We start from the raw sequence: 21,366 nt of genomic DNA on the forward strand, positions 1-21,366 counted from the left end.
TCCTCTCCCGCTTGTCTGTCAGCTTGTTTGAACCATGCTGGGTTTTCTGCCCAGCCGGCTCAGGGGAGTCCCTGGAAATGCAAGGGTGTGGGTTTTGGCAGACTTCAGGGAAGACATGCCAGATGAGCCTGGGAGACTCCAGCTTAATCTGGATTCAGGAGATATCTCTTCGGGCCAGCTAGTAATTGTAGGATAAGCCTAATGAGTCTTCACAGGATGAAGAGAGTAACGTGCCAAGGTAGCAATCGATGTCCTCATTCGAGAGGATGATGAAGCTGGTGCTCAGAGAAGGGGGGAACTTGGCCACAGCAAGGAGGTGTGCACCCAGACGGAACCCCCAGATCCGGCCATTTGAGCTCAGGGAGGCCACTGGTGTGGCTTGTCCCTGTGGCAGGGGCCGAGGCACGCAGCCCACCCTGATTCCTGCGGGGGCCTGACTTGGGAAGTGCCATCTGGTAGCTTTGAGACTCACCAAACCAAATTGCACTGGAGAGAGGAAGGACACCTTCCTTCATCCACCCCCCACCCCCGCCGGATTCCCACATACCCTGACCCCTTTCTCTGGATTTCGGAGCCATTTCCAGAGTCCCGCTCATATGACCTCATTCGAAGTGCACTGTGGACGAGCTGCCATCTGCAGCTGCTACCACAGCAGCCAAAGGCTTTATCTCTCGAGTACCTCCCTTCCTTTGGAACTTGGGGGCCCTCTACTCCCCACTTGCACACCACAGACCTTTGCTGACGATTGCGGGGACCCTCACTCAGTTTGCAGCACGTTGTAGCCATCCCTGTCCTCTCAATACCTCCCTTGCAACTCAGGTTGTGAGCTCCTTTGGAGCAGCGTGGCCCACCTGGCTGCAACGGCAGAGACACAGCTGACAGTGAAACAACAGCTTCGATCTGACAGCCGGAAAGCTCTGTCAAAAGGGACCTCCCTCTTCACACCGTAGAGGCTGTAGGAGCCGCCAGGGTTTGGGAACCAGTGCTGGGGCCAAAATGACTCCACAGCTGTTTTCCTTCCTGGGGAGGGTTCTGGCTCGAGTGGGAATGGCTCAAGTCTCCTAAGGTTCTGAAAGCCCACTGTGTGCAGATTCACGGTACACAGAGAGGAGAAGGTGGAGTCCTGCCCTGGAGGTGGTCACAGCTCACGGATGAGCCAGGCAGGCAGGCAGGCAGGCAGGGCATGAGAACACCTGAGCTGCCTTCATGAGTGAGTGGTGTGGGGGCAGAGGAAGAGAAGCCGGTCTGCTCCCTCATGTGGTGCCCAGGGCAGGTTGTCCCCAGAGGAAACCCTTACGACGGTGAGGACTCTCACTGCTGTTTCCCAAGGGGTTCCGTCGGTGCGTGTCTTCCCCGGAGCGGTCAGGCCGTCTCTAAAGTACACTGGCCATGGGCATTGCCTCTCCTTGGAACTTCCCATGTGTTTCTCTTTTGTATGGAACAGTGATTTTTTCTAGAGGGGTTCTGGGCCACAAGGTTGTTGGGTCATTTGCTAGCCTTCTGTCGTGAAGAACGCTTTCCTGGGCGTTGGGGTGGTTTGTTGTTCCAGCTCCCTTTCTTGGCTTCTTTTGGGAGCTGGTGCAACAAGAGGAGCTCAGCCTCTGCCTTCTGGCTGAGATGTCACCCTTCAAACAGCAATGCCTGCCTGGAGATAATGATGGCATTTGCCAAAAGGGCTTCGTTTGGCACATGATATCTTGAAAGGACGTACACCGTCCTGTCAGCTATCAAAGGCTAGTTCAAATGACATAAAAATGAGAACTCTCCAATGGAGTCTTACAGTAGGTGGAGAGTCCGAAAAAAACTCCTTCAGTCATTTCACTGAGAGTCATTGATTGGGGACACCAAGAATATAGGAAGGAATGCAGAAAGAAAAGATGAAATTGTGGTCAGGATCGGGGGGAGGGATGAACAGGGCGTGCTTGCCTTGAACCCAGGCTTTGTTGGCGGGTGGGGCATAAAGATCGAACGGGTCTGAAACTACAGAGTGGTGATGGTAACACAGTATCACCAGAGTTACACAACAGTGTTCCCAAATTGCAACAATGATGAAAAAGTTTACTAATCCCAACTTAACCAACAAAAATAGACGAAACCATACAAAAAGTAAAACATCACCAGAAAGGTGGAAACAAACCAAATGAAAAGCAGTTCAGGGGAAAGGAACTCCATGTCCCCTGGGGGCAGACCGAGTTGCCGGCGTCCACGGTGAGCAGACAGGGATGGAGGCGGCAGAGCCGACCGCTCCCCTGGACATGGTGTTTCCGGCAAGGGCTCTGGGTCTCTGTCCAGAGCGGGGGCTCGTTCTTCCTGCAGGGGCGGGTGAGTCATCGTCGGCGTCTGGGTGTTGCGCGGGAGCCAGGGCAGGCTCTCCCTGCCGAGGCGGTGGCTCCTCCTCTGCCTCGGGTTCTCCTGCCAAAGCCCGAGCAGGTACAGGTGCACGTGGAGGTGGAGGTTCTGGCTGAGGGGGTGGGACATCAGTGCCTGGGGCTGGGGGTCCTGCAGGCACGGAGATGCGATCTGCCCGGTGTGCTGGCCAGTACCCAGCTGGCCTGGTGTCTCTGCGAGGGCAAGTCTCGGTTCTCCATCTGCCCTCGGTGGATCCCTGGGTCCTGCACCTGGAGCCACCACCTCTGTAGGCACAGGTCTGGGAAGTGGAGCCTGGTTCCAGTTGGAGGCCAGTGCTAGAGCTGGGGGAGAAGCAAAGTTTGCCCACAGGCCAGCCTTGGCATGTGCGTATCCCGGGACAGAAAGCTTCCAAGAGATTCCCAAAGAATACCCAGGGTCGGATGTCTTTTGGGACTGAAGTGTGCAAGATGGGGGTGGGGGTGTGAGGCCAGCGCTTGCTGCAGGCCCAGCAGCATCTTTCGGGGACTCGTCCCTGTGTAGCTCAGCACCCCCTCCCCACACACTCCCATGCACCAGCCCCAGCGTCCTCACCTCTGTGCTCTGGCGTGCTGGGCTCCAGGTCCTCCTGCTGCCTCAGAGGCCGGGGTTCTCGGGACTCTGGGTCGGAGCCGGGTGTGCTGAGCTCCGTGGCAGCCTCAGACTGGGCCGCCGGGTGTATCCTGGGCGGTGTCTCGGCAGCAGGCCTTCCCCGCCTCCGCTTCGCCCCCGGTGGGGCTGATGCCTCCGTGGGCACGCTCACCTGGAGCCTGCACTGGGCCTCACGGGCGGGGGGGTGGTGCTCCGACCCCTCCCTCCGGGAGGTGGACGGGGTGTCCCCGTCCTCGGCCTCATCACGTGGGAAGCTCTGCAACGACAGTGACCGTCAGCCAGCCGTGCTGGGAGTTTTCCGAGCTGGGCCTGGCCAGTGGAGCCGCTGCTTCTGCCTGCTCGAACTTCTCTTCCCAGAAGGGTCAGAGACGTGTGTCTGCTCAGATCCCCACCCGGGAGGAAAGAGACCCACCTGAGGGTGTGAGGTCAGCCTGGGCGGCCGGCGCTGCCCGCACTCTCCCCATCCCAGCCAGCCTGCTCTCCCCTGGGGTGTGGACACAACTTGTCCGCAGGCTTCTGACCCCACATCCGCCTGGGCTTCCTTGAGGGAGACACACCCCGAGAAACCCGCATCCACACACACAGGCAAAGGACCCGGTGTTTCCGGGTGGCATGGGAGAGGTGGCCTGGCCCGGCCTGGGGCTCCCCGTGTTACCTTTCTGTTTCTCCGGGCAGAGGGCCAGAGGCCTCTCGGGGGTGCCCTGAGCCAACGTCGACAGGGTGCCCACGCACACTGCCTGTGAGCACTCCTGAGGCCCCGGCCTCTGGGCAGGGGCAAACAGCAGAACATCCTGGCAGCAAGAGATCTGGCTGGGGGCTCCTCTCCGCTCTGGAGGCCTGGATACCCGGGTTGCGGGTTCTGTTGGGTTCTGTTGCCGGCAGGTGACATCATTTCCTGGGGTTCGTGCGGAGGTCCCTTCCCCAAAACTTCCCAAGGGAGTCTCTGGGTTTCTGACTGCTCGACCACCCCCCTTAGGCCATGTGCAGGCACAGTGACAGCCACACAGCCCAGCCCACAGCCCTGGGGAGGCCTGGGTGCAGCCAGGGCCTGAGCTCCGAGGACCCCGCTGCTCTCAGACCAGGCTCCTTCTTCTCATAAGTGGTGTGGCCCTGGACAAGCATATGCCCCTCAGGGTTTCCCCAGTCTCTCCATCTGCAGAGTGGGGGTCATTCTCCCATCTGTTTCCTAGGTCTGTCGGCCTACGAGCGGCTCCATGCCTCTCCACCTGGGGCCGATATCACGTGGAGCTTGTGCGCTGAGACTTCAGAAAGAAAGACTCCATCCAGGGCTGACACAGCACAGAATGGGGCAGAACGAGGCCTGGATGCGCCGTGGTACCCAGGAAAAGGCACTGCCCCTCCTGACTGTTTTGAGACCCCGCATCCAAGTTGGAGGCCCGAAAGGAAGACTCGAAGGTCTCCCTCTCTTATAGAAAAGAGTAGCCAACTTTCTGGTCCTCTGTTTCCATTGAGATTCTGTTCAAGTGTCCCAGCTCGGCTTCTGCGGGTGGCTGAGCTTCTAATGGCTCCCTGCGTTCTTGTCTTTTCCTCTCCAAACCTTCCGTCCTTTTCCCCCTTCTGGGGTGGATGGGCGCTGTCATTGCTTCTACCTTCGAGACAGACTGATGGAAAGTCTGGACCGTCGACTCCTTTCCTCTCTTTGGTTCCGTGTCTCTCTCTGGCTGTGTCCCTCTCTTTTCCTTTCTCGATTCAGTCTGTGTCTTCCTCTTTCTCTCTCGTGTGTGGATGGATGGATGCTAGGAATGCACATGTATATGATTAGATGAGGGTTATGTTTTAGGGATGGGTTAGAGGGAGAGAAAGGCTTTAGGTCGGAGTTGGTCATGGGGGAAGGGTCAAGGGTGGTGGTGGTGTTTCTTGGAATCTGAGTGCTGTGCATTCTTTGTCTCTTTCAATATGAACCCCTTCTCAGATACACCACTTGCAAGGAGTCTCTCATGTTCCATTTCCTATCTTTTGAATCTGTGAATGCTTAGCTTCTCTGTTGTGAAGAGGTTCCATTGGATGGAAACCCATTGGTGTACTTCGTTTCCCTCTTTCCCTTACTTGAAGAGACCCATTTCTACCTCCGCCCAGCAAATGGCAAGGAGACTCTGATGTTAAGGAGCCTTTGACCTACGCTTCTTTCTAGCTATCTCATGACATCAGTCTTTAGGGTGAGGTTTTTCCCCGATATTGAGGTGGTGTGAGATCAAAACCAATAGCGTTCTTCAGATGTAGCTGTCTGGTTTTCCCATGGCCATTTATTGAAGAGGCTTTCTTGTTCGCATTTGGATATTCTCCCCTTCTGTGTCAGAGATGAGTTGACCATGGATGCCGGGGTTTGTTTCTGGACCCTCAACTTTATTCCATCGATCTGGATCTGTGTGTGTTGTTGTATTCCCAATAGCATACTGTCCTGCTGCTGCCGCTGCGGCTAAGTCACTTCAGTCGTGTCTGACTCTGCGCGACCCCATGGCCTGCAGCCTACCAGGCTCCTCCGTCCAGGGCATTTTCCAGGCAAGAGTACTGGCGTGGGTCGCCATCGCCTTCTCCGATACTCTCCTGAGGATCCTAGTTTGGTCGTCTAATTTCCTTTCACACAACCTTGGATGTCCGTATCGGGGCTTTTTCGTCGGATTGTATTGACAATTTAGGCTCTTTTCTGTTTCCGTAACCCCTTTTGCAATTCTTTGTTCGGTGCGACAATGCATTGGCATTTTGGGAGGAATAGCGTCCAAGCTGTGGATTGCCTTGTGGGGCTGTGACATCATTTTCCCAATAGGAATTCTTTCAAGCCCTGAGAACAGCTTCTCTTTCCAGTGATTGGTGTGGGCTTGATCTTCCTTCTTCCATCTCTCGCCGTTTTGTGAGAACAGGTCCTTCCTTCCCTTCTGGGTTAGATGGACTCGTGGGTATCACTTCAGTGAATGGCATTGTCAGTGGGGGTGATAATTCCCTTCTCATTGGAAGACTTTGCTGTGAGTATTAGAAATGCAAGTGATTTCTCTTCCCCTTCCTCCCTGTCCATCTCTCAGAGCCACCGGGAAACAGAGGCCTCATCCAGGGTCACACAGGCCTGAGCGAGTGCAACTAGACTGTTGTTTCTTCAGGCCCTCAGTGCTGGACATCATCCGGGATACTCTGTGTGTGTCTTCCTCAGTCTGGTGTCCCTTCAGACCTTTCCCTAGTTTTCACAGGCTTGTTGTGTTGGTGTTCTTTGTCTGTTTGGAGACACATCCTTGAGAAGCTTTGTGTTTCCACTCATTCGTCTCGCGATGTATGACCTGTCTTTTGCTTTTGTAATGAGGTCTTTCCCACAGTAGATATCTTTGATTTTGCAAAGTCCACTGTATTCCCTGGGTTGTTTTGTGGACTGCCTTTTAGTTTTGTGTGTGAAGACTCAAAGCACGTGTCCGGTTTCTGCTCATTGTTCTTCTAGATTTGTGACAAGTTTTCATGGAAACTTTGTCTAGGGATAACTGGAAGTGAACTCGGTGTAAGGTGTCAAGTCTCCATCTCCATTCATGTCATGCCCTGCAGTTTCCAATTCCCTGTTCCTGAGTGGTTTTGGAGACCTTGTGGGAAGTTTGGTTGCATGGGAGTTTGCATTTCCACCTTGAGTAGATTCCCACTGTTCTGCCCTCAGGGACACTGTCAAGGGGGAGTGAGGAGCAGCCTGCACTTCCAGCAGTGACCACACGGTGGGGCGAGTGCTGCTCTCCCCTCTGGGAGCCCCAGGCCACAGGCATCCCAGTGAGGAGCCAGCTCTGTGCTCGGCTGAAAGGAGTTAGACTCTCAGGAGCCTCTGAGCCCTTGCCTTTGGATCACCCAGGGTGGGCATTTACTGTGACAGAAAAAAATTGCCCTGAATTCCATGGACGGAAGAGCCTGGCTGTGTAGAGTTCTTGAGTTGCCGTGAATCAGACACAACTGAGGACACAAAAACTCAATAGACTAAAACACTTTTGGGGGGTGGGGGGAGTGAAAGGGGGTGATGTGGGGTTTTTTTGTCGTATATAATAGCCAAGGGAAATCTAGTTTAAACCTAAATTCACATAGATGGGAAAGGTATAGCTCTCCGTCACCCTATTAAAAAAAAAAAAAAAACTACTTAACTTTTCTGAAAGTTTATTTAGTAGCTTCCTTGAGCAGTTCATTGTGAAGCTTTTTTTTTTTTTTTTCTGTGACATCGGCCTCATTAAAAAGTACGGTTTGCCTTTAGTGGATAATTTTGTTCATTGGCTTGTTAGGGAATCTTGGTAATATTTGAGTTTCCTGGGGAGCATGGTCACATGACCTGGCCCTGGCCAATCGGTGCGTTCCACCTCCCTGGCCACTGTGATTGGCTCCGGACTGGGGCAGTGCCCAATCGGGGCCCAGGGCCGGGCCTCACGTTGGAAGCCAGGGGAAGACGAGCTCTCGTCCTGCTGGGGTAGGGGAAGGGGTGGGGCCGGGGGAGGTCAGGCTCCAGCAGTGGGAGGGGCTTGAGGTCCGCCTGCGGCAGTTGGTGACCTTCCTGCTCCCCTCAGGGCAGAGCCGCCGGCCTGAGAATGAGGGCGCTGCTGAGCCCAGGGGCTGGGATGGCCCGTTGCTGCTGTGGTCCCAGAGCTCCACCCGAGACCTGACGGAGGCCGTCTGCCCGTGAGTCCTCTCCCGCTTGTCTGTCAGCTTGTTTGAACCATGCTGGGTTTTCTGCCCAGCCGGCTCAGGGGAGTCCCTGGAAATGCAAGGGTGTGGGTTTTGGCAGACTTCAGGGAAGACATGCCAGATGAGCCTGGGAGACTCCAGCTTAATCTGGATTCAGGAGATATCTCTTCGGGCCAGCTAGTAATTGTAGGATAAGCCTAATGAGTCTTCACAGGATGAAGATAGTAACGTGCCAAGGTAGCAATCGATGTCCTCATTCGAGAGGATGATGAAGCTGGTGCTCAGAGAAGGGGGGAACTTGGCCACAGCCAGGAGGTGTGCACCCAGACGGAACCCCCAGATCCGGCCATTTGCGCTCAGGGAGGCCACTGGTGTGGCTTGTCCCTGTGGCAGGGGCCGAGGCACGCAGCCCACCCTGATTCCTGCGGGGGCCTGACTTGGGAAGTGCCATCTGGTAGCTTTGAGACTCACCAAACCAAATTGCACTGGAGAGAGGAAGGACACCTTCCTTCATCCACCCCCCACCCCCGCCGGATTCCCACATACCCTGACCCCTTTCTCTGGATTTCGGAGCCATTTCCAGAGTCCCGCTCATATGACCTCATTCGAAGTGCACTGTGGACGAGCTGCCATCTGCAGCTGCTACCACAGCAGCCAAGGGCTTTATCTCCCGAGTACCTCCCTTCCTTTGGAACTTGGGGGCCCTCTACTCCCCACTTGCACACCACAGACCTTTGCTGAGGATTGTGGGGACCCTCACTCAGTTTGCAGCACGTTGTAGCCATCCCTGTCCTCTCAATACCTCCCTTGCAACTCAGCTTGTGAGCTCCTTTGGAGCAGCGTGGCCCACCTGGCTGCAACGGCAGAGACACAGCTGACAGTGAAACAACAGCTTCGATCTGACAGCCGGAAAGCTCTGTCAAAAGGGACCTCCCTCTTCACACCGTAGAGGCTGTAGGAGCCGCCAGGGTTTGGGAACCAGTGCTGGGGCCAAAATGACTCCACAGCTGTTTTCCTTCCTGGGGAGGGTTCTGGCTCGAGTGGGAATGGCTCAAGTCTCCTAAGGTTCTGAAAGCCCACTGTGTGCAGATTCACGGTACACAGAGAGGAGAAGGTGGAGTCCTGCCTTGGAGGTGGTCACAGCTCACGGATGAGCCAGGCAGGCAGGCAGGCAGGCAGGGCATGAGAACAGCTGAGCTGCCTTCATGAGTGAATGGTGTGGGGGCAGAGGAAGAGAAGCCGGTCTGCTCCCTCATGTGGTGCCCAGGGCAGGTTGTCCCCAGAGGAAACCCTTACGACGGTGAGGACTCTCACTGCTGTTTCCCAAGGGGTTCCGTCGGTGCGTGTCTTCCCCGGAGCGGTCAGGCCGTCTCTAAAGTACACTGGCCATGGGCATTGCCTCTCCTTGGAACTTCCCATGTGTTTCTCTTTTGTATGGAACAGTGATTTTTCTAGAGGGGTTCTGGGCCACAAGGTTGTTGGGTCATTTGCTAGCCTTCTGTCGTGAAGAACGCTTTCCTGGGCGTTGGGGTGGTTTGTTGTTCCAGCTCCCTTTCTTGGCTTCTTTTGGGAGCTGGTGCAACAAGAGGAGCTCAGCCTCTGCCTTCTGGCTGAGATGTCACCCTTCAAACAGCAATGCCTGCCTGGAGATAATGATGGCATTTGCCAAAAGGGCTTCGTTTGGCACATGATATCTTGAAAGGACGTACACCGTCCTTTCAGCTATCAAAGGCTAGTTCAAATGACATAAAAATGAGAACTCTCCAATGGAGTCTTACAGTAGGTGGAGAGTCCGAAAAAAACTCCTTCAGTCATTTCACTGAGAGTCATTGATTGGGGACACCAAGAATATAGGAAGGAATGCAGAAAGAAAAGATGAAATTGTGGTCAGGATCGGGGGGAGGGATGAACAGGGCCTCCTTGCCTTGAACCCAGGCTTTGTTGGCGGGTGGGGCATAAAGATCGAACGGGTCTGAAACTACAGAGTGGTGATGGTAACACAGTATCACCAGAGTTACACAACAGTGTTCCCAAATTGCAACAATGATGAAAAAGTTTACTAATCCCAACTTAACCAACAAAAATAGACGAAACCATACAAAAAGTAAACCATCACCAGAAAGGTGGAAACAAACCAAATGCAAAGCAGTTCAGGGGAAAGGAACTCCATGTCCCCTGGGGGCAGACCGAGTTGCCGGCGTCCACGGTGAGCAGACAGGGATGGAGGCGGCAGAGCCGACCGCTCCCCTGGACATGGTGTTTCCGGCAAGGGCTCTGGGTCTCTGTCCAGAGCGGGGGCTCGTTCTTCCTGCAGGGGCGGGTGAGTCATCGTCGGCGTCTGGGTGTTGCGCGGGAGCCAGGGCAGGCTCTCCCTGCCGAGGCGGTGACTCCTCCTCTGCCTCGGGTTCTCCTGCCAAAGCCCGAGCGGGTACAGGTGCACGTGGAGGTGGAGGTTCTGGCTGAGGGGGTGGGACATCAGTGCCTGGGGCTGGGGGTCCTGCAGGCACGGAGATCCGATCTGCCCGGTGTGCTGGCCAGTACCCAGCTGGCCTGGTGTCTCTGCGAGGGCAAGTCTCGGTTCTCCATCTACCCTCGGTGGATCCCTGGGTCCTGCACCTGGAGCCACCACCTCTGTAGGCACAGGTCTGGGAAGTGGAGCCTGGTTCCAGTTGGAGGCCAGTGCTAGAGCTGGGGGAGAAGCAAAGTTTGCCCACAGGCCAGCCTTGGCATGTGCGTATCCCGGGACAGAAAGCTTCCAAGAGATTCCCAAAGAATACCCAGGGTCGGATGTCTTTTGGGACTGAAGTGTGCAAGATGGGGGTGGGGGTGTGAGGCCAGCGCTTGCTGCAGGCCCAGCAGCATCTTTCGGGGACTCGTCCCTGTGTAGCTCAGCACCCCCTCCCCACACACTCCCGTGCACCAGCCCCAGCGTCCTCACCTCTGTGCTCTGGCGTGCTGGGCTCCAGGTCCTCCTGCTGCCTCAGAGGCCGGGGTTCTCGGGACTCTGGGTCGGAGCCGGGTGTGCTGAGCTCCGTGGCAGCCTCAGACTGGGCCGCCGGGTGTATCCTGGGAGGTGTCTCGGCAGCAGGCCTTCCCCGCCTCCGCTTCGCCCCCGGTGGGGCTGATGCCTCCGTGGGCACGCTCACCTGGAGCCTGCACTGGGCCTCACGGGCGGGGGGGTGGTGCTCCGACCCCTCCCTCCGGGAGGTGGACGGGGTGTCCCCGTCCTCGGCCTCATCACGTGGGAAGCTCTGCAACGACAGTGACCGTCAGCCAGCCGTGCTGGGAGTTTTCCGAGCTGGGCCTGGCCAGTGGAGCCGCTGCTTCTGCCTGCTCGAACTTCTCTTCCCAGAAGGGTCAGAGACGTGTGTCTGCTCAGATCCCCACCCGGGAGGAAAGAGACCCACCTGAGGGTGTGAGGTCAGCCTGGGCGGCCGGCGCTGACCGCACTCTCCCCATCCCAGCCAGCCTGCTCTCCCCTGGGGTGTGGACACAACTTGTCCGCAGGCTTCTGACCCCACATCCGCCTGGGCTTCCTTGAGGGAGACACACCCCGAGAAACCCGCATCCACACACACAGGCAAAGGACCCGGTGTTTCCGGGTGGCATGGGAGAGGTGGCCTGGCCCGGCCTGGGGCTCCCCGTGTTACCTTTCTGTTTCTCCGGGCAGAGGGCCAGAGGCCTCTCGGGGGTGCCCTGAGCCAACGTCGACAGGGTGCCCACGCACACTGCCTGTGAGCTCTCCTGAGGCCCCGGCCTCTGGGCAGGGGCAAACAGCAGAACATCCTGGCAGCAAGAGATCTGGCTGGGGGCTCCTCTCCGCTCTGGAGGCCTGGATACCCGGGTTGCGGGTTCTGTTGGGTTCTGTTGCCGGCAGGTGACATCATTTCCTGGGGTTCGTGCGGAGGTCCCTTCCCCAAAACTTCCCAAGGGAGTCTCTGGGTTTCTGACTGCTCGACCACCCCCCTTAGGCCATGTGCAGGCACAGTGACAGCCACACAGCCCAGCCCACAGCCCTGGGGAGGCCTGGGTGCAGCCAGGGCCTGAGCTCCGAGGACCCCGCTGCTCTCAGACCAGGCTCCTTCTTCTCATAAGTGGTGTGGCCCTGGACAAGCATATGCCCCTCAGGGTTTCCCCAGTCTCTCCATCTGCAGAGTGGGGGTCATTCTCCCATCTGTTTCCTAGGTCTGTCGGCCTACGAGCGGCTCCATGCCTCTCCACCTGGGGCCGATATCACGTGGAGCTTGTGCGCTGAGACTTCAGAAAGAAAGACTCCATCCAGGGCTGACACAGCACAGAATGGGGCAGAACGAGGCCTGGATGCGCCGTGGTACCCAGGAAAAGGCACTGCCCCTCCTGACTGTTTTGAGACCCCGCATCCAAGTTGGAGGCCCGAAAGGAAGACTCGAAGGTCTCCCTCTCTTATAGAAAAGAGTAGCCAACTTTCTGGTCCTCTGTTTCCATTGAGATTCTGTTCAAGTGTCCCAGCTCGGCTTCTGCGGGTGGCTGAGCTTCTAATGGCTCCCTGCGTTCTTGTCTTTTCCTCTCCAAACCTTCCGTCCTTTTCCCCCTTCTGGGGTGGATGGGCGCTGTCATTGCTTCTACCTTCGAGACAGATTGATGAAAAGTCTGGACCGTCGACTCCTTTCCTCTCTTTGGTTCCGTGTCTCTCTCTGGCTGTGTCCCTCTCTTTTCCTTTCTCGATTCAGTCTGTGTCTTCCTCTTTCTCTCTCGTGTGTGGATGGATGGATGCTAGGAATGCACATGTATATGATTAGATGAGGGTTATGTTTTAGGGATGGGTTAGAGGGAGAGAAAGGCTTTAGGTCGGAGTTGGTCATGGGGGAAGGGTCAAGGGTGGTGGTGGTGTTTCTTGGAATCTGAGTGCTGTGCATTCTTTGTCTCTTTCCATATGAACCCCTTCTCAGATACACCACTTGCAAGGAGTCTCTCATGTTCCATTTCCTATCTTTTGAATCTGTGAATGCTTAGCTTCTCTGTTGTGAAGAGGTTCCATTGGATGGAAACCCATTGGTGTACTTCGTTTCCCTCTTTCCCTTACTTGAAGAGACCCATTTCTACCTCCGCCCAGCAAATGGCAAGGAGACTCTGATGTTAAGGAGCCTTTGACCTACGCTTCTTTCTAGCTATCTCATGACATCAGTCTTTAGGGTGAGGTTTTTCCCCGATATTGAGGTGGTGTGAGATCAAAACCAATAGCGTTCTTCAGATGTAGCTGTCTGGTTTTCCCATGGCCATTTATTGAAGAGGCTTTCTTGTTCGCATTTGGATATTCTCCCCTTCTGTGTCAGAGATGAGTTGACCATGGATGCCGGGGTTTGTTTCTGGACCCTCAACTTTATTCCATCGATCTGGATCTGTGTGTGTTGTTGTATTCCCAATAGCATACTGTCCTGCTGCTGCCGCTGCGGCTAAGTCACTTCAGTCGTGTCTGACTCTGCGCGACCCCATGGCCTGCAGCCTACCAGGCTCCTCCGTCCAGGGCATTTTCCAGGCAAGAGTACTGGCGTGGGTCGCCATCGCCTTCTCCGATACTCTCCTGAGGATCCTAGTTTGGTCGTCTAATTTCCTTTCACACAACCTTGGATGTCCGTATCGGGGCTTTTTCGTCGGATTGTATTGACAATTTAGGCTCTTTTCTGTTTCCGTAACCCCTTTTGCAATTCTTTGTTCGGTGCGACAATGCATTGGCATTTTGGGAGGAATAGCGTCCAAGCTGTGGATTGCCTTGTGGGGCTGTGACATCATTTTCCCAATAGGAATTCTTTCAAGCCCTGAGCACAGCTTCTCTTTCCAGTGATTGGTGTGGGCTTGATCTTCCTTCTTCCATCTCTCGCCGTTTTGTGAGAACAGGTCCTTCCTTCCCTTCTGGGTTAGATGGACTCGTGGGTATCACTTCAGTGAATGGCATTGTCAGTGGGGGTGATAATTCCCTTCTCATTGGAAGACTTTGCTGTGAGTATTAGAAATGCAAGTGATTTCTCTTCCCCTTCCTCCCTGTCCATCTCTCAGAGCCACCGGGAAACAGAGGCCTCATCCAGGGTCACACAGGCCTGAGCGAGTGCAACTAGACTGTTGTTTCTTCAGGCCCTCAGTGCTGGACATCATCCGGGATACTCTGTGTGTGTCTTCCTCAGTCTGGTGTCCCTTCAGACCTTTCCCTAGTTTTCACAGGCTTGTTGTGTTGGTGTTCTTTGTCTGTTTGGAGACACATCCTTGAGAAGCTTTGTGTTTCCACTCATTCGTCTCGCGATGTATGACCTGTCTTTTGCTTTTGTAATGAGGTCTTTCCCACAGTAGATATCTTTGATTTTGCAAAGTCCACTGTATTCCCTGGGTTGTTTTGTGGACTGCCTTTTAGTTTTGTGTGTGAAGACTCAAAGCACGTGTCCGGTTTCTGCTCATTGTTCTTCTAGATTTGTGACAAGTTTTCATGGAAACTTTGTCTAGGGATAACTGGAAGTGAACTCGGTGTAAGGTGTCAAGTCTCCATCTCCATTCATGTCATGCCCTGCAGTTTCCAATTCCCTGTTCCTGAGTGGTTTTGGAGACCTTGTGGGAAGTTTGGTTGCATGGGAGTTTGCATTTCCACCTTGAGTAGATTCCCACTGTTCTGCCCTCAGGGACACTGTCAAGGGGGAGTGAGGAGCAGCCTGCACTTCCAGCAGTGACCACACGGTGGGGCGAGTGCTGCTCTCCCCTCTGGGAGCCCCAGGCCACAGGCATCCCAGTGAGGAGCCAGCTCTGTGCTCGGCTGAAAGGAGTTAGACTCTCAGGAGCCTCTGAGCCCTTGCCTTTGGATCACCCAGGGTGGGCATTTACTGTGACAGAAAAAAATTGCCCTGAATTCCATGGACGGAAGAGCCTGGCTGTGTAGAGTTCTTGAGTTGCCGTGAATCAGACACAACTGAGGACACAAAAACTCAATAGACTAAAACACTTTTGGGGGGTGGGGGGAGTGAAAGGGGGTGATGTGGGGTTTTTTTGTCGTATATAATAGCCAAGGGAAATCTAGTTTAAACCTAAATTCACATAGATGGGAAAGGTATAGCTCTCCGTCACCCTATTAAAAAAAAAAAAAAAACTACTTAACTTTTCTGAAAGTTTATTTAGTAGCTTCCTTGAGCAGTTCATTGTGAAGCTTTTTTTTTTTTTTTTTCTGTGACATCGGCCTCATTAAAAAGTACGGTTTGCCTTTAGTGGATAATTTTGTTCATTGGCTTGTTAGGGAATCTTGGTAATATTTGAGTTTCCTGGGGAGCATGGTCACATGACCTGGCCCTGGCCAATCGGTGCGTTCCACCTCCCTGGCCACTGTGATTGGCTCCGGACTGGGGCAGTGCCCAATCGGGGCACAGGGCCGGGCCTCACGTTGGAAGCCAGGGGAAGACGAGCTCTCGTCCTGCTGGGGTAGGGGAAGGGGTGGGGCCGGGGGAGGTCAGGCTCCAGCAGTGGGAGGGGCTTGAGGTCCGCCTGCGGCAGTTGGTGACCTTCCTGCTCCCCTCAGGGCAGAGCCGCCGGCCTGAGAATGAGGGCGCTGCTGAGCCCAGGGGCTGGGATGGCCCGTTGCTGCTGTGGTCCCAGAGCTCCACCCGAGACCTGACGGAGGCCGTCTGCCCGTGAGTCCTCTCCCGCTTGTCTGTCAGCTTGTTTGAACCATGCTGGGTTTTCTGCCCAGCCGGCTCAGGGGAGTCCCTGGAAATGCAAGGGTGTGGGTTTTGGCAGACTTCAGGGAAGACATGCCAGATGAGCCTGGGAGACTCCAGCTTAATCTGGATTCAGGAGATATCTCTTCGGGCCAGCTAGTAATTGTAGGATAAGCCTAATGAGTCTTCACAGGATGAAGATAGTAACGTGCCAAGGTAGCAATCGATGTCCTCATTCGAGAGGATGATGAAGCTGGTGCTCAGAGAAGGGGGGAACTTGGCCACAGCCAGGAGGTGTGCACCCAGACGGAACCCCCAGATCCGGCCATTTGCGCTCAGGGAGGCCACTGGTGTGGCTTGTCCCTGTGGCAGGGGCCGAGGCACGCAGCCCACCCTGATTCCTGCGGGGGCCTGACTTGGGAAGTGCCATCTGGTAGCTTTGAGACTCACCAAACCAAATTGCACTGGAGAGAGGAAGGACACCTTCCTTCATCCACCCCCCACCCCCGCCGGATTCCCACATACCCTGACCCCTTTCTCTGGATTTCGGAGCCATTTCCAGAGTCCCGCTCATATGACCTCATTCGAAGTGCACTGTGGACGAGCTGCCATCTGTAGCTGCTACCACAGCAGCCAAGGGCTTTATCTCCCGAGTACCTCCCTTCCTTTGGAACTTGGGGGCCCTCTACTCCCCACTTGCACACCACAGACCTTTGCTGAGGATTGTGGGGACCCTCACTCAGTTTGCAGCACGTTGTAGCCATCCCTGTCCTCTCAATACCTCCCTTGCAACTCAGCTTGTGAGCTCCTTTGGAGCAGCGTGGCCCACCTGGCTGCAACGGCAGAGACACAGCTGACAGTGAAACAACAGCTTCGATCTGACAGCCGGAAAGCTCTGTCAAAAGGGACCTCCCTCTTCACACCGTAGAGGCTGTAGGAGCCGCCAGGGTTTGGGAACCAGTGCTGGGGCCAAAATGACTCCACAGCTGTTTTCCTTCCTGGGGAGGGTTCTGGCTCGAGTGGGAATGGCTCAAGTCTCCTAAGGTTCTGAAAGCCCACTGTGTGCAGATTCACGGTACACAGAGAGGAGAAGGTGGAGTCCTGCCTTGGAGGTGGTCACAGCTCACGGATGAGCCAGGCAGGCAGGCAGGCAGGCAGGGCATGAGAACACCTGAGCTGCCTTCATGAGTGAATGGTGTGGGGGCAGAGGAAGAGAAGCCGGTCTGCTCCCTCATGTGGTGCCCAGGGCAGGTTGTCCCCAGAGGAAACCCTTACGACGGTGAGGACTCTCACTGCTGTTTCCCAAGGGGTTCCGTCGGTGCGTGTCTTCCCCGGAGCGGTCAGGCCGTCTCTAAAGTACACTGGCCATGGGCATTGCCTCTCCTTGGAACTTCCCATGTGTTTCTCTTTTGTATGGAACAGTGATTTTTCTAGAGGGGTTCTGGGCCACAAGGTTGTTGGGTCATTTGCTAGCCTTCTGTCGTGAAGAACGCTTTCCTGGGCGTTGGGGTGGTTTGTTGTTCCAGCTCCCTTTCTTGGCTTCTTTTGGGAGCTGGTGCAACAAGAGGAGCTCAGCCTCTGCCTTCTGGCTGAGATGTCACCCTTCAAACAGCAATGCCTGCCTGGAGATAATGATGGCATTTGCCAAAAGGGCTTCGATTGGCACATGATATCTTGAAAGGACGTACACCGTCCTTTCAGCTATCAAAGGCTAGTTCAAATGACATAAAAATGAGAACTCTCCAATGGAGTCTTACAGTAGGTGGAGAGTCCGAAAAAAACTCCTTCAGTCATTTCACTGAGAGTCATTGATTGGGGACACCAAGAATATAGGAAGGAATGCAGAAAGAAAAGATGAAATTGTGGTCAGGATCGGGGGGAGGGATGAACAGGGCCTCCTTGCCTTGAACCCAGGCTTTGTTGGCGGGTGGGGCATAAAGATCGAACGGGTCTGAAACTACAGAGTGGTGATGGTAACACAGTATCACCAGAGTTACACAACAGTGTTCCCAAATTGCAACAATGATGAAAAAGTTTACTAATCCCAACTTAACCAACAAAAATAGACGAAACCATACAAAAAGTAAAACATCACCAGAAAGGTGGAAACAAACCAAATGAAAAGCAGTTCAGGGGAAAGGAACTCCATGTCCCCTGGGGGCAGACCGAGTTGCCGGCGTCCACGGTGAGCAGACAGGGATGGAGGCGGCAGAGCCGACCGCTCCCCTGGACATGGTGTTTCCGGCAAGGGCTCTGGGTCTCTGTCCAGAGCGGGGGCTCGTTCTTCCTGCAGGGGCGGGTGAGTCATCGTCGGCGTCTGGGTGTTGCGCGGGAGCCAGGGCAGGCTCTCCCTGCCGAGGCGGTGACTCCTCCTCTGCCTCGGGTTCTCCTGCCAAAGCCCGAGCGGGTACAGGTGCACGTGGAGGTGGAGGTTCTGGCTGAGGGGGTGGGACATCAGTGCCTGGGGCTGGGGGTCCTGCAGGCACGGAGATCCGATCTGCCCGGTGTGCTGGCCAGTACCCAGCTGGCCTGGTGTCTCTGCGAGGGCAAGTCTCGGTTCTCCATCTACCCTCGGTGGATCCCTGGGTCCTGCACCTGGAGCCACCACCTCTGTAGGCACAGGTCTGGGAAGTGGAGCCTGGTTCCAGTTGGAGGCCAGTGCTAGAGCTGGGGGAGAAGCAAAGTTTGCCCACAGGCCAGCCTTGGCATGTGCGTATCCCGGGACAGAAAGCTTCCAAGAGATTCCCAAAGAATACCCAGGGTCGGATGTCTTTTGGGACTGAAGTGTGCAAGATGGGGGTGGGGGTGTGAGGCCAGCGCTTGCTGCAGGCCCAGCAGCATCTTTCGGGGACTCGTCCCTGTGTAGCTCAGCACCCCCTCCCCACACACTCCCGTGCACCAGCCCCAGCGTCCTCACCTCTGTGCTCTGGCGTGCTGGGCTCCAGGTCCTCCTGCTGCCTCAGAGGCCGGGGTTCTCGGGACTCTGGGTCGGAGCCGGGTGTGCTGAGCTCCGTGGCAGCCTCAGACTGGGCCGCCGGGTGTATCCTGGGCGGTGTCTCGGCAGCAGGCCTTCCCCGCCTCCGCTTCGCCCCCGGTGGGGCTGATGCCTCCGTGGGCACGCTCACCTGGAGCCTGCACTGGGCCTCACGGGCGGGGGGGTGGTGCTCCGACCCCTCCCTCCGGGAGGTGGACGGGGTGTCCCCGTCCTCGGCCTCATCACGTGGGAAGCTCTGCAACGACAGTGACCGTCAGCCAGCCGTGCTGGGAGTTTTCCGAGCTGGGCCTGGCCAGTGGAGCCGCTGCTTCTGCCTGCTCGAACTTCTCTTCCCAGAAGGGTCAGAGACGTGTGTCTGCTCAGATCCCCACCCGGGAGGAAAGAGACCCACCTGAGGGTGTGAGGTCAGCCTGGGCGGCCGGCGCTGCCCGCACTCTCCCCATCCCAGCCAGCCTGCTCTCCCCTGGGGTGTGGACACAACTTGTCCGCAGGCTTCTGACCCCACATCCGCCTGGGCTTCCTTGAGGGAGACACACCCCGAGAAACCCGCATCCACACACACAGGCAAAGGACCCGGTGTTTCCGGGTGGCATGGGAGAGGTGGCCTGGCCCGGCCTGGGGCTCCCCGTGTTACCTTTCTGTTTCTCCGGGCAGAGGGCCAGAGGCCTCTCGGGGGTGCCCTGAGCCAACGTCGACAGGGTGCCCACGCACACTGCCTGTGAGCTCTCCTGAGGCCCCGGCCTCTGGGCAGGGGCAAACAGCAGAACATCCTGGCAGCAAGAGATCTGGCTGGGGGCTCCTCTCCGCTCTGGAGGCCTGGATACCCGGGTTGCGGGTTCTGTTGGGTTCTGTTGCCGGCAGGTGACATCATTTCCTGGGGTTCGTGCGGAGGTCCCTTCCCCAAAACTTCCCAAGGGAGTCTCTGGGTTTCTGACTGCTCGACCACCCCCCTTAGGCCATGTGCAGGCACAGTGACAGCCACACAGCCCAGCCCACAGCCCTGGGGAGGCCTGGGTGCAGCCAGGGCCTGAGCTCCGAGGACCCCGCTGCTCTCAGACCAGGCTCCTTCTTCTCATAAGTGGTGTGGCCCTGGACAAGCATATGCCCCTCAGGGTTTCCCCAGTCTCTCCATCTGCAGAGTGGGGGTCATTCTCCCATCTGTTTCCTAGGTCTGTCGGCCTACGAGCGGCTCCATGCCTCTCCACCTGGGGCCGATATCACGTGGAGCTTGTGCGCTGAGACTTCAGAAAGAAAGACTCCATCCAGGGCTGACACAGCACAGAATGGGGCAGAACGAGGCCTGGATGCGCCGTGGTACCCAGGAAAAGGCACTGCCCCTCCTGACTGTTTTGAGACCCCGCATCCAAGTTGGAGGCCCGAAAGGAAGACTCGAAGGTCTCCCTCTCTTATAGAAAAGAGTAGCCAACTTTCTGGTCCTCTGTTTCCATTGAGATTCTGTTCAAGTGTCCCAGCTCGGCTTCTGCGGGTGGCTGAGCTTCTAATGGCTCCCTGCGTTCTTGGCTTTTCCTCTCCAAACCTTCCGTCCTTTTCCCCCTTCTGGGGTGGATGGGCGCTGTCAATGCTTCTACCTTCGAGACAGACTGATGAAAAGTCTGGACCGTCGACTCCTTTCCTCTCTTTGGTTCCGTGTCTCTCTCTGGCTGTGTCCCTCTCTTTTCCTTTCTCGATTCAGTCTGTGTCTTCCTCTTTCTCTCTCGTGTGTGGATGGATGGATGCTAGGAATGCACATGTATATGATTAGATGAGGGTTATGTTTTAGGGATGGGTTAGAGGGAGAGAAAGGCTTTAGGTCGGAGTTGGTCATGGGGGAAGGGTCAAGGGTGGTGGTGGTGTTTCTTGGAATCTGAGTGCTGTGCATTCTTTGTCTCTTTCCATATGAACCCCTTCTCAGATACACCACTTGCAAGGAGTCTCTCATGTTCCATTTCCTATCTTTTGAATCTGTGAATGCTTAGCTTCTCTGTTGTGAAGAGGTTCCATTGGATGGAAACCCATTGGTGTACTTCGTTTCCCTCTTTCCCTTACTTGAAGAGACCCATTTCTACCTCCGCCCAGCAAATGGCAAGGAGACTCTGATGTTAAGGAGCCTTTGACCTACGCTTCTTTCTAGCTATCTCATGACATCAGTCTTTAGGGTGAGGTTTTTCCCCGATATTGAGGTGGTGTGAGATCAAAACCAATAGCGTTCTTCAGATGTAGCTGTCTGGTTTTCCCATGGCCATTTATTGAAGAGGCTTTCTTGTTCGCATTTGGATATTCTCCCCTTCTGTGTCAGAGATGAGTTGACCATGGATGCCGGGGTTTGTTTCTGGACCCTCAACTTTATTCCATCGATCTGGATCTGTGTGTGTTGTTGTATTCCCAATAGCATACTGTCCTGCTGCTGCCGCTGCGGCTAAGTCACTTCAGTCGTGTCTGACTCTGCGCGACCCCATGGCCTGCAGCCTACCAGGCTCCTCCGTCCAGGGCATTTTCCAGGCAAGAGTACTGGCGTGGGTCGCCATCGCCTTCTCCGATACTCTCCTGAGGATCCTAGTTTGGTCGTCTAATTTCCTTTCACACAACCTTGGATGTCCGTATCGGGGCTTTTTCGTCGGATTGTATTGACAATTTAGGCTCTTTTCTGTTTCCGTAACCCCTTTTGCAATTCTTTGTTCGGTGCGACAATGCATTGGCATTTTGGGAGGAATAGCGTCCAAGCTGTGGATTGCCTTGTGGGGCTGTGACATCATTTTCCCAATAGGAATTCTTTCAAGCCCTGAGAACAGCTTCTCTTTCCAGTGATTGGTGTGGGCTTGATCTTCCTTCTTCCATCTCTCGCCGTTTTGTGAGAACAGGTCCTTCCTTCCCTTCTGGGTTAGATGGACTCGTGGGTATCACTTCAGTGAATGGCATTGTCAGTGGGGGTGATAATTCCCTTCTCATTGGAAGACTTTGCTGTGAGTATTAGAAATGCAAGTGATTTCTCTTCCCCTTCCTCCCTGTCCATCTCTCAGAGCCACCGGGAAACAGAGGCCTCATCCAGGGTCACACAGG

The 21,366-nt window shown here is 55.4% G+C and overlaps 1 protein-coding gene and 1 long non-coding RNA gene across 2 annotated transcripts in view; one reads left to right on the forward strand and one right to left on the reverse strand.

Annotated features, from left to right (window-relative positions):
• LOC145529707 (uncharacterized) overlaps window positions 1-21,366 on the forward strand; it is a 1,704,434-nt gene that overhangs the window by 1,404,288 nt on the left and 278,780 nt on the right. The window contains exons 180-181 of the long non-coding RNA XR_014071296.1: window positions 7,530-7,641; window positions 15,176-15,287. This is a non-coding gene — a long non-coding RNA (uncharacterized LOC145529707). The remainder of the gene's footprint in view (window positions 1-7,529; window positions 7,642-15,175; window positions 15,288-21,366) is intronic.
• Window positions 17,331-19,113, reverse strand: LOC145529694 (uncharacterized). The gene is made up of 3 exons (XM_081550299.1): window positions 18,944-19,113; window positions 18,232-18,544; window positions 17,331-17,981 (listed from the first exon to the last, which is right to left on the reverse strand). The coding sequence occupies exons 1-3, from the start codon at window positions 19,076-19,078 to the stop codon at window positions 17,353-17,355; spliced, it is 1,077 nt and encodes a 358-aa protein (XP_081406425.1). The 5' UTR covers window positions 19,079-19,113; the 3' UTR covers window positions 17,331-17,352.

Source organism: Giraffa tippelskirchi, chromosome 12, assembly GCF_054371585.1.
Source record: "Giraffa tippelskirchi isolate mGirTip1 chromosome 12, T2T-mGirTip1v1.2.pri, whole genome shotgun sequence".
Lineage (NCBI taxonomy): Eukaryota > Metazoa > Chordata > Mammalia > Artiodactyla > Giraffidae > Giraffa > Giraffa tippelskirchi.

What these genes read in the sequence shown, in the direction of transcription:
- LOC145529694 (XM_081550299.1), bottom strand. Translation starts at nt 19,078, where the DNA reads ATGTTCTGCTGTTTGCCCCTGCCCAGAGGCCGGGGCCTCAGGAGAGCT. An exon ending in CTGCCCGGAGAAACAGAAAG is followed by an intron (nt 18,545 to 18,943) that starts GTAACACGGGGA and finishes CTGTCGTTGCAG; the next exon opens with AGCTTCCCACGTGATGAGGC. An exon ending in CAGCACGCCAGAGCACAGAG is followed by an intron (nt 17,982 to 18,231) that starts GTGAGGACGCTG and finishes CTTCTCCCCCAG; the next exon opens with CTCTAGCACTGGCCTCCAAC.